Consider the following 12,088-nt stretch of genomic DNA (forward strand, 5'->3'; position numbering starts at 1 on the left):
TTTCATGTTCTTTTGTTGTGGCTTTGACCACTCTTTCTGCCTATTGCTTGGGAGGGCTGGAAATTGTGCTGGGGAGATGGGCACTCCTGGGCCCGGCTTGGCCACAGCCCAGGCAGAAGGTCGATGTGGAGAGCACTTGTCACAGGGATGGGCTCTGGACAGGGCCAGCCCATCCCTGTGTGCTTCTCCTTGAGCTCAGGGGTAAATTTCTCCTTTCTTGCACTTGAGCTCTGCTCCTCTGTACAGGAGCCACAGTGCTGGGCACAGGGACCGTCAGGGCTCGGGCACTGCTGTGCTGGGGGGCCTTGCCAACGTGTGGGGTGGGAGCTGGGGCTGCCCCACACCTTGGCACACCATCCAATCTCAGAATTGATGTGGTGTCAGGGTGGCTGTGGCGTGTCACACCTGTCTCACGCCATTTCTGGGGAGATGGGCTCACTGTGCTCTGTCTCACTGCCTGCATGGAAGAGCTGGCTCTGTGCTTTCCTGGGATTGCCTTCATGTCTTTCTAACTGAAGCCATAAAATAAATTTCTAATCAGATTACTTGGGGCTGGATGTAATGTAGTCTAAAGCTCTATTTCTTGTGATACTTCTGTAAAAGTGGATGCCCTCTTATCCTCCTCCTGCAGCACCAATTGAAACACTATAATCGCTTTCTCCCTCGTTTGCAAGCTTCCAAATCCATTTCTGCCATGCCAGGGAAATTGGGATGTGACTGCTCCTTTGCAGGGAAGCAGTTTCTATTTCTGGGGTATAGACTGTGTTGCATTGTCTCCTTTTGTTCCTCCCTGGCTGCCAGTCCTCGGTGCTGGTGCAGCTGCCCCATCTCAGCTCTCCCACCTGGGCAGAGCAGGTGCTGTGCTCTGGTGGGAGGCAGTGCCCAGAGGGGCTCTGGGCGAGCGCCTGGGCAGTGGGGAAGGGTCCCGGGGGGTTGGGGCAGGGCCTGGGCAGGTCTCTGGGCTCCCCTCAGCCCCTGAGCTCAGGCAGGCTGGGCTGGCCATGCCTCCAGCCCGGCTGTGGCAAATGCCTGGCATAGCTCGAGTATTTCTGGCACTGTCCCTCATGAGCAAGGGAACCAGAAATATCCCCTGCCCAAGGAGGCAGGGAGGGTGACAGGGACGTGTCCTGCACTGTCTGATGAGGCAGTGCCACAGCTCTGGCCCGAGAAGCCCTGAGTCACCGGAGCTGGGCTCAGGTGTGAGCAGGGGGCTGGCTCCTCTGCAGGTGGCTGAGGCAGACTGGTGGGCTGCTCACCTATGGGGGGCTTCATCTCACAGCAGCAGCTGTACAAAAGCCAAAGTTATGACATAAATTAATGGCTTCATAATAACATTGATAGTGTCATTTATTCATGGCAGATCCAGTACTCCTAGGGGTAAAGGCTCAGTCTTGTCCCAGCCTGGCGTTTTCAGGTCCTTCTCTCCCAGCAGTGTCCAGACGGCTGCCAGGTGATGAGTTAATCACCGGGTGTAATTGTCCTGACCTGTCCTGACCTGTCCTCCCTCCTCCAGCCCCTCAGGCTTCCTAGCTCACTGACAAACTGCTTTGTCTGGAGCAAAAGTGTCAGGGCATTTTTCAAGGGATATATATTCCTTCAAAAAACAGGGGCAACTGCTTACCCTGGAGGTAATTTAGTCACTGACAGGGTGATACTGCTGTTTTAAAGGAAGGATGGACATTAAAGGAATGTCTTGATCTGCAGCGTTCTCTCTTAGGAGGTGTCCTTTGGGACATCTGGAGAGCTTCTGGGGGTGCTGGCCCTGACAGGGCGTTCCTATGGCAAACATAGGATGTGATGGATGCTTGGTGGCATCGCTGCGGGAACAGGAGGCTGGATGGAGTGGAGACGGTGAGGCATGGGGAGGACAGGCAGGGCAGGAGCTTTCAGCTGCACCAGTCCTGCCACCCTGTGTGCCTTCCTAGGCATCCCTGTCATCCTGCCCTGTCCATCCTGGAGCAGCTCCCAGGTGGCAGAACCCAAGAAATACAGGGCAGGCTCTGCAGGGCCTGGCTCAGCCAGAGGTGATGTCCTGTGGGGCAGGAGGTCCTGGTTCCTTTTCATGTGTGAACCCATAGCCCCCAGCCCACCCCCAGCCCTCACCATCTATTGTCTTCTATAAATGACAAGTCAGCTGCAGTGAGTCCAGATGCCATTATCCACTGTGGGCTGGGCCCTGTTTGGGTGGAGAGGAAACCTGAGTTTCTGCTCAGTGTTTGTCTATTTCCAAATAGGACAGAATTGAACATCTTTAAAAATCAATACAAAGCCACTTCAGCATAAACCAAGAGGAGATTAATACTTAGCTTGTCTGGAAAAGGGGAGGAGAGATGTGGAAAATGTCTCCAGAGAGGGAGACTCAATGAAATTTGAATCTGCCTGTTTAATGTGAGAGCTAAAAGATTTAAAATTAACCCCCTCCCCCTCCATTAATTGGAAATGAATTTGAGAATTGGTGTAATTTGGCACAGAAATAGGATCTATTTTTTTTTTTTTCTGTGCCTGAGGAATTTGTCAGACTGATAGCTTCAGCTTGGAGGAAAGCAGACAGGTATTTTCTGCAGGAAGAGATCTGTTGATCCATCAAAGACTTTATTGAAAGGCTTGGCAGTACAGGTAGCACCCGGGTTTAGCAAGATTCATTCCTCTTACCAACTTATGTATTCTCACCAGCATTCAGAGTTTGGCATCATCTGATGTTGTTCTGAGGAGACAGAAATGCATTTTGGAATTTTTGGAGAATGAGTTGGACTTTTTCCTGTGAGAAAGTGGGTACCTCAACACTTGTCTGCTGGAATTGCTGCTGCCTCTCTCCCCAGGGACCTCGAGATCTGGTGAAACACAGAAATACTGATCCTGGGTTTCAGTTTGGGTCTTGGCTCTCTGGAGTGCTCCATGTGCACAGTGTAGGTCGGGATGGGTGCTGTGGTGACACTGAAATGCTGTCTGGTTCATCTGGGGTGAATTCATGTGGTGCGCTAACAGAAATAACATCACACCTGCTTTTATCTGGCTTACAGTAGGATACAGAAAGAGATTACAGCAATGATAGGGGTTTTGTTATGGTGGCATTTAGGGAATCCATCTGATTAGAGATTCTGCTGAAACATTTAGATAGAGAAGGCCAGAGCTGAGGTTGTGTTGATCTCCTTAAGGGTGGTAGACAGGAGGGTGACAGGCAGGGCGGTGGGTGAAGCAGGAGTGTGACAGGCGGGCTGAGGCAGCAGGAGCGGCTGTTCCCTGCCAGATGTGCTCTGCGGCCTCTGCAAGCTGTTTCTCCTGAGCAAACACATTTATTACAGGCTTTGCCAGGGGAGCCCCATGCATTGTTAATGATTGACTGCCCCAGCTGGGGGTTTCCAGGCAGCTCCTGCTCTGTGCGTGGGGAGCAGGGGGCCTTTCTGGCCATCCTTCCCTGGGAGCTGCTCAGGTCCTGCTCGAATGGATGGTGGATGTGCTTGCCTGCAGCCCGTGTGTGCCCCACAACAGATTGCCGTTTGTGGCAGGGTCTCCCCAAACCCTGAGCTGGCTGTGGCACTTGGAGCTGCCCCAGGGTCCCTGCACCTGTGTGCCACTGCCAGGGAGCTCCTGCCCTCCCTGCTCTGAGGCCAGGCTGGGTGCACCCACCCAGGGCAGTGGGCTGGACCAGCTGCAGGAGGATTGTTTGACTGTTCCTAATGGCTGCGGGGGTACAGAGAGCCAGCAGGTTTGGGCAGGCGCCCGTGTCCTGTCCTGGGCTGGGTGGGTGCTCTCATGAATGATCCCGCACCTGGATGTTGTCTTGAATGATCCCACACCTGCTGGCAGCGGGGATGGTGCTCCATCCCTTAGGCTGGGAAGTAGCTCAAAGAGCTGTAGCTTGTCCTGTGTCTAATTCCTGTGAAAATTGAACTGGCCGAGGAGAGAGGTGAGATAAGGGGGGCAGAGGGACCTGGGTGTTTTATCACCATGGCAACGAGGACTTCCAGGGAAAGGTGCTGAAGTGAGAAGTAGATAATTTACAGTTTACTTAATAAAAGAAAGAAATCATTTCCTGGAGTGAGCTGTGTGTCAGCTCCCGGTGTGAGGGACAGGCTGGAGGCCCCGTGCTGTCCCGGTGCCGCAGGGAGGGAGGGATGCTCCATGGCAGAGGGATGGATGGCAGGGCCGGGCTGGGACCAGCCGGGAGCTCCTGCGGGGTTTGCTGCGGTGAGGACCCGTCTGTGGGGCAGGCGCGAGTCCTCCCTCTGAGGGGGCTGAAGGGGCTGCGCTGGCGCTGCGCCCCTTGAGGAGCCCGGGCTGCGGCAGCCGGGAGAGCCGGGAAAGCCTCGGTACCGGGGCGCCCGGGCTGTGCCGCCGACCGTCCGCTCCCCGGGCCCGTGACGCGCTCCGAGCCCCGCCCGCCCGCCCGCGGCCCGGCCCGGGGGTGTCCGGGGGTCTGCAGGGAGGGGGCAGAGCTGCCGCCATTCCGCAGCGGCTCCCGCGGGGCTCCGGTGCCGGCCCCGCGCTCGTTACCGGCGGCGCGGGGCGCGCGCGGGGCGGCGCGGGGCGGGGGCGGTCGCGGCCGTGGACGCGCCGCCGCCCCCGCCGGTGCCGGCGCTCGGTGGCGGCGGCGGCGGCAGCGGCGATGTCCCGGGCGGGCGGCAGGACGCGGTCCCGGCGCGCGGGGGTGCGGGCGGCCGTGGTGCTGATCGGGCTCCTGCACCGCTCCCGGCAGAGCAGCGAGAGAAGGTGACGCCGCGGGCAGCGCCCGGTACCGTGGGCCGGGCACAGCCGGGGGCTGCGGGGGACGCGGGGCCGGCGGCGGAGGGAATTACCGGGTGGGGTGTCGGCGGCGGTACCGGGAGCTGGAAACGGACACCGGGGTAACCGTGACCCGCTGGCGGTGCGCGCCGTGCGCCGGAGCGGTGCCGGGCAGCAGGGGCCGGTAACGGTGACCCGCTCGCCGTGTGAGGGCGCCGGGAGCCGCGCTCCGGCCCCGCTGGTCAGTGCGGGCGTGCCGGGCCCGCACCGGGCAGGTGAGGCCCCGCTGCCGCCGCACCGAGAGGAGCAGCGCCGTGCTCGGGGGGCTCCGGGCGGTTCTGCCGTGACTCGGCTCCGCAGCTTTGTCTGCGGCGGGAACAGCTGACCCACGGTTTCATCTTTCATTGCCGAGCCACGGGCTGGACTTGGTGTCCAACTTTGTGCCGTAGAAATGGCCTGCTCGCAGCGCTCCGCGGGCGCCGCTCCCCCCGCTCCGCACGGAGCCGCTGCTGGCCTCGGAGACTGACCCCGCGCTGATCCGTGCGGGCTGCCCGGGCAGGGAGCTTTCTCCTCCTGGACTCTGCTGCTCCGGCAACTTTGGCGTTAAAAATAGTCAGAAATATGTACCCGAACCTCGCAGTGTCTGTACCTCTGTTTCAGGGTGGAAGCAACATGGGCCCTGCTGCAGGCTGAGGGGTTTTTTGTTTCTTTCTTTTCCTTGGTTCAATTCGTGATTTTGTACCAAACTAAAATGAGTGAAGAAATGATTATTTGCAATCGTTATTGTAAAATATTCCCTCACTCCCTAATCTATAAGCATGAAAAATCAGAGTGAGGTGACTGAGGATGAAGCTTTTTGTCTGCCATCAGTTGTGGATTGCAGGGCTTGTACCCCATTTTTCAGTGCTGCTGGCATTGGGACTTTGCTTGGACAGCTGGTGCCATGGAGAGCAGGATGTCAGTGATGCACCAAAGACTGAGCATTGGTGTTCCTGGGGAGTTCCTGTGTCACTTGCTGGTTTGAGGTATTTTTGTCTCCCTTGCTGGGCTATTAGGTAGATCATCGAAGCAGAACAGTTGGGAAAAGCCAGCGTGCAGGTCCTGAATGAGCAGCAGCAATGTCTGCTCACCTGAGCTGAGCCGTGGCTGGGTCCCCTGTACTGGGCTGGAATGAAGGTGTGGGGACTGTGCTGGGGCTCCTGCTGGGCTTGACTGTTCCTGCCCTGCTGTTGCTCCTGGGGTTTTGTCCTGTTTAGCCCAGGCCCGTTCTGGCCATAGCTCTGCCCTTGGGCCATGGGCTCCAGCTACCAGCTGGCGTTTAGGGAGGGACTGGCTGGCTGGGGTCTCTCCTCCTGCCTTCACATGTGTGGGGACTGTGCAAGTGCAGAGTGACACTGGGGGGACCCAAATGATCCTCTGGATGTTGTATCCAGTGAAACTCACTGGCCAATCCTGCATTTGCCTCAAGGGCAGGGAGTGCTTTACTGGTGACACAAGGAAGACTTTGCCTTAGAGTTGTCTTTCCCCCAGGTACGAGGTTTTTATGAATGAGCTCAACATGACACTGGAGTGCTTAGAAAAAACCTGGCTCTGAACTTGCACTGGAATCTGCCCCGTGATGTCTGAGCCTGGTTTTCCTTTTCTTTTTTTCCCCCAGCATCATGTTGTGCACAAAGTGTCTCAGTGCGCCTCTTGCTGCAGGGTTTACTGAGTGCAACAAGAGTCACACAGATTTCTCAGGGGGAGAAAAAGACCCTGAGGAGGTTTTTTCTGTCTGCCATGGACTGAGGAGCTTCCATGGGAGTGATTGCAAGAATCCAAGCAGTGCTTTACGGTGGTTGTTTCATCTTATGCAAGCTGCCAGGGCCATCAAAGTGACATAATCTGCAGGAAAAGGAAGGGACTGCTAGCGACATCGTCAAAAGGGACTCTGTTCCTCCACCTGCTCCTATTTGCTTTTTTCCCTCCTACATTCAGTCTTTGTTCTGCATTTGCAATTGAATTTTGCTTTCCATGAGCCATATGCAAGCCTGGCAGGATCAGTGGCAGCTGCAGAGTCTGTGGTGGCCCATGTCCCTCCTTGTCAGCAGCCCAGCAAAGTGCAGTGCAGCACACCAGGCTCCCCTGGCAGAGCTGGTGATGCTCACCTGCCCCCTCCACCTGCACTCTTCTCACCTGTGCCTCCCCTGCACACCTGAGCTGGAGGGGAGGAGCAGGGAGGTCTGGGGGGTGGCTGCTGCTGTGGGCTCCTCCTTTCCTCTGAGAACCTGGGATTTGGAACTGTATTTATATCTAAATGAGTTTTCCCAACTGTCCCACATGCAAGTGAGGTGATTCTGTGGTGGCTGCCCTCTGACAGGGGAGAGCTGGTGGGTGGGTGCCCTGGTGTGGGGCATTCTCCTCTCACAGCCCTTTGGCAGCAGTGCCATGGTGTTTAGAGACGCAGGTTTCTGGGAGCTGTTCTCTGCAATTTGCAAATTATTGAATCAGCTCAGAAACGGCTGCCCAAGGTTCCTGGCTCGGGTTTGGCAGGAATAGGATCAGACGAGCCTTCTGGTCTGAAAATGTCTGCAAGTGCCTTGGCTGATTTACCCAGATCTGCAGGAAATTGCCACTTTCTCTGTTCCTGCAAGGCAGAGCAGGCAGCACATTTTGTGAAAGATAAAAACTTCTTTTCACCATTACTTGCATTTTGAGCCGCACTGGCCTGGCCTGGCCTGGCCCAGCCCAGTGAGAAGCCCTTGGCCAGCTGGGCAGATTCCAGTGTCTGTAGAGGTGCAGGCAAAGCAGGAGTCAGCCCCTTGCTGTTCCCCCTGCCCAGCAGGACGGGCAATGTGTGCTGCAGCAGGGACCCCATGGCCGGGCAGGCAGCTGGCATCCTGCCTGCTCAGGCACACAGTGCCCTGAACTGCTCAACAAAGTTTATTTGCTGTTTGGAGGGGCAATTAAAGCCAACCCCAGTGGCAGTTAAATGTCACCTTTCTCTGAGCAGGGCTGAGGACAGAGTGCTGGGGACACTGCGTGTGTGCAGGTGCAGGCTGGCAGTTTGCAAAGATGTAATTTATTGCAAGAAATGTAGATGAGAAAATGCTGCACTTTTTTTTTGCTGACTCTCAGGCTTTGATGTGAGAAGGCAACGCTGCTGAATAGGGCTAAGCTGAGCCAGGACATAACAAGGTAAATGAGTTTCTAGGGAAGATGTTCCATAGCAGGGGCTCTGCCCAAGGGTCCTGCAGCTCTGCAGCAGCGAGTGCTTGGGCTGCACCCCATGCCTGGGGGGGATTCTGGAGCCCCACAACTGTCTGACATCAGTGGGAGCCTGCAGCAGTGCATGTCCTCTGCTGATGTCCTCCGTGGGATGAGTGATGATGCAGCGAGATCTTGCCTGCCTGGCATCCTGGGATTGGGTGGAGAGCTGCTCAAAGTCAGGGCAAGGTTCTTCATTCAGGCACTCACTGCAGATTTCCAGGTGTAAACTCACAGCAAGGTGCCCTTGTCTGTGATGCAAAAACCCACAGGTTTTTTTGGGTGGTTTTTTTTTTTTTTTTTGTTTTCTTCTGCAATTTGTGAGCAGCTGGCAAGGGCCCCTGGCCGTGCTGCTCCGCCTGGTGTGTCAGCAGGTGCTCGTGTCCCGGGAGCCAGGGGTCAGTCCCAGCTGTGTGGGGCATGAGAGGAGTCCCCCAGAGGGGGGACGAGCAGCCTGTGCCCCACTGCCCGCTGTGGGCAGGGCCGAGCCTGGCTAGGGGCAGGATGGAAAGTGATAGGGAAGCACATCCCCTCTGGAAACTTAGGAGATCAGGCATGCAATATGAAATAAACTAAAAAGGAAGCAGCTGGCAAGGTGATGCCCATCAAGGATAAAAAATTATGAGTCCAAAAATAGAGGCTGTTAATTTACAGGAGAGTCATTGCTGACCTTCTCAAGGATGAGGCATCTGACAGGCAGGACTTGTTGCTGCAGGAGTTTGGTACCTCCTTAGGCCAGGTTTGATCTGTGGAATTAAGCACAGGCATACGGGTAACCTGGGCTGCTCCCATCCCATTTGCACATCCTGACAGAGTAGAGCCAAGCACATGTGGAGTATTCACCATGTCAGGTAATATGCTGGCATCTCCCCTCCCCACCTGGGGTTTATCTAAAGGTTCTGTGTTGATTTAGAGCCTGTCTGGGAAACAAATCAGATGGACACAATGAGGAGGTGGGAGGCACTGGGGTTTTTTCATTAGGCTTTGACTTGAGAGAGCATGAGAGAAGTGAGCACCCTGAGTCAGGGACTGGATGGGAACACGCCAGGGGTCCAGGCAGCCTTGGCTCTGTGCTGAGCAGCACTTATTAATCAGAATTTCAGTATGTCAATGGGGTTTACTAAATACAGGATATTAATTTGAAGGTGCTTTAGGACTGTGATCAGGGATGCTTTAAAGAGCAAGACCTCACTTGCCCTTGCTGTGCTGGAAACTCACCGGTGTCCGTGGTTTCCCCCCAAAAAGGGGGGGAAATCCCCATTTTCTCCCTCTGGAAGAAGCCAGGAGAGCAGCCCTTGGCAGGTGGGCTTTGCCTCCCTAGAGCTGACAACAGGTCCCCAGCACAGTCCTGGGGGCCAGAATGGCTGGGGTGATCTCAGATTCCGTTCGGAAACCCTGCAGTCGGCCCTGCCATAACCGCATTAAGGTATTTCCTTAATTAGATTTACTAAGAATGCAGGATTCTAATTCTCTCTTTTTCCTTGTCTCTTAATTTGCCTAATGAGAAAAACAAAGAAATAATTACAGAAGTGATACCCACGTTTCCTTCTGGAGAGGCTGGTGTCCGGCCGCCGGCTCCTGGCCCTTCCTGTGCGCTGGTGCCTGGCCGTGGCCCTGGCCAGGGTGGACACAGGGGCATCAGGGGCGGGCAGAGCCCCCTGGCAGCTGCCAGGTGCCCCCTTAGGGAGAGCACACAGCGCTGTGCCCTTTGGCTGTCCATGCTGGGGCTGTGCCTCTCCTGTGGTGCCAGGGAGAGGCAAAGGGAGGTCCCCAACGCCCATCCTCGCTGGGGTGGGCACCTGCCACCCCTGCTGTGTTTCAGGCTGTGCAGAGAGGCGCCCTCAGTGCCATCTGGGGACCGGGTCACTGAGCGGGGCTGCTGTGAGCCCCAGTGCACTGACAAAGGCGTGCTAACCTTCCCCTGGTTCATTTACCATCCCCTGAGGGCAATCAGTTTGGGAAACGGGCGCCGGCCCTTGACCCCAGCGCTGATGGCGCTGATGGCGGGCTGAATCATCGGCGTCTGTGGTTGGACTTTACCATAACAGATTCTCAGCGCAGAGGCCCGTTCCAAGCAGTTGTTGGGGATGGGCTTGTTTTGCTCTCCCGGAACTGCAGGAGCAGTCCCAGCACTTTGGCCCCAAAGAAGCAGCCAGCATGTGACAGAGGAACATGTTGTTAAGTTGGGTGATTTTATAATACTTAGAATATGATGCTATGGCAACCCACTACAAATCCCAAATCAAATCAAATTATTTGTGCGTATCCCTGTAACTTTAATCTTTTCAAAGTCGTATCTGTTTTATGCCTTTGAGGCCACTGTGCAGCTGAGTGCAATCAGGCAGAGCTCAGGGTTCAAAACAAGGAGAGCAGAGGATGAGTGGTTTGCTCCAGATCAGGCTGTGCTTTAGTGTCCTAGAAAGTCAAAGAGCAAACAAGGAAAATCTGTCATCTCGGCATTTTTCAGCAGCAGAGACAGGGTGAGGTTGTGGAGAGCAGAGAGGGAAGGAGCTTGATAAACAGTATGGGTGGGCAGGATGGGAATTCTGCTATTGCCCCACATTGCTTCACTTAATTTCTTGCACTGAAAAACTAGAAGATACCAGGAACTCAACTGAGGTGTAATAATGTAAGTTTAACCTGCTCTGATATGAAAAAGAGAGAAAGAAGATTTACTTTGATTTAATGTAATGTGAAACACCAGTTCTTGGTCTGGATTCACATTTGGGCACAATGCAGTGGGTATTGGCCCCAGTGCCTCTGGCTAAGCCCGTGTTGCTGGCACAGCCCAGGTGGGGCCATGACTCCCCTGGCTGTGAGTAGGATGGTGCTGCTGGTCCCACTTTGCCTCCCCAGCATCCCTGCTGCCTCCCCAGCTCATTCCCCAGCCCCTCCGTGGCTGCTGAGGAGGGGCTGCAGGCACCCATGACCAGCAGGCGTTTGTCACCCGCTGTCACGAGTCCCGGGGCCTGGGAGGGCAGCCCGGGGTGCTGGGCCGTGGGGAGGGCAGGTGTTTCAGGGGGTGTTCCTGCAGCAGGAGCTGTGCTGGAGAGCCCGGCGGGATCGGTGCCGGCGCCGCGTGGAGCATCCCGGGGCGCGCTGCCATGGGAACCAAACCTCGTTACCGAGAGATAAACAGTTGGACATTTTGGCCCGGTTTCTGCAGGACTAACCTGGCAGGGACGAGAGGAAACTAAATTAAATCTCAGATTTTCTGACTCCCGGAGGAGCATCTGGCAGTGCCGCTGTGCGATGGCATGGCTGCCTGCCCGGGAACCGCCGGGCGACGGGGATGGGAATCTTGTTCAGGGGAGGGCTGAGGCTTTACTTTCCCAAAGCTTAGGGAACTTTTGGGGGGCTGTCTTGACAGCTCCGTGGCACAGGGGCTGCTTTCTGCTTTCCTGTGGTCTTGCATCTTCATGATGCTCTTGGTACTTCCAAATCGGGTGCCAGGTGCTGTGTTGGGGCCCTCAGCTGTGTCCCTCCCGTGCTGGGGTGTCCCTGGGTGTCCCTGAGCCTCCTTTACTGCCACAGGGCTGCTCAGCCGCAGGTCCTGCCCAGGTGGGGATGGCTGGCTCCTGTCATAGGAACGGCCCTGCTGTCCCTGCACCACCAGCACTACACCTGGGGACTCGCAGCCCACCCTGGGCACGGGCTCTTCTGATGGCTTTTATCACCTCCTCACACTGTCTGCTGGGTTTTTGCTCAGATTCCAGATATTACTGTACAGGCAGCTGCACAACCCCGGCTTTGCCAAGGGAGATAACCCTTATCTCCTGCCTGGTGCGCTGGCTGGGGCGGGGGGAGCTGACCTGCCTGTGTTTGGTTTTCCAGGAAGCAGGAGCTGCTGAACAGCACGGATGTGGCCGTCCCGGAGCGGCCGCTGTCCCCCCCGCTGACGGCGCCCCCGACCATGAAGGTGAGTGCGGGGCCGGCTTCGGAGCGCCGGGCTGGCGGGGAGCGGAGCTGCCAACGCAGCGGCTGCAGGGAGCAGGGCTGTTCCCGCAGGAGCACCAGCAGGTGGTGTCTGCCTGTTCCGGTCCGTCCCTCTCCCCCCGCGGCGGCGGCCGTGCGTGCGGCCCGTCCCGCACCGACGCTCCCGTTCCGCCGCCGCGAGCGG

At 56.5% G+C, this 12,088-nt stretch overlaps 1 protein-coding gene across 4 annotated transcripts in view; it reads left to right on the top strand.

Moving 5' to 3' along the window:
* RAP1GAP2 (RAP1 GTPase activating protein 2) overlaps window positions 1–12,088 on the top strand; it is a 50,859-nt gene that overhangs the window by 21,191 nt on the left and 17,580 nt on the right. For 2 of the 4 annotated variants that reach the window (XM_059486955.1, XM_059486957.1), the window contains exons 1-2: window positions 4,607–4,710; window positions 11,803–11,887. In XM_059486955.1, coding sequence (XP_059342938.1) covers window positions 4,607–4,710; window positions 11,803–11,887 — 189 coding nt within the window. Of the gene's footprint in view, window positions 1–4,606; window positions 4,711–11,802; window positions 11,888–12,088 lie in introns of those variants that run through there. The other 2 variants (XM_059486954.1, XM_059486956.1) reach the window with 1 other exon arrangement.

The sequence above is a fragment of the Ammospiza nelsoni genome, chromosome 21 (genome assembly GCF_027579445.1).
Source record: "Ammospiza nelsoni isolate bAmmNel1 chromosome 21, bAmmNel1.pri, whole genome shotgun sequence".
Lineage (NCBI taxonomy): Eukaryota > Metazoa > Chordata > Aves > Passeriformes > Passerellidae > Ammospiza > Ammospiza nelsoni.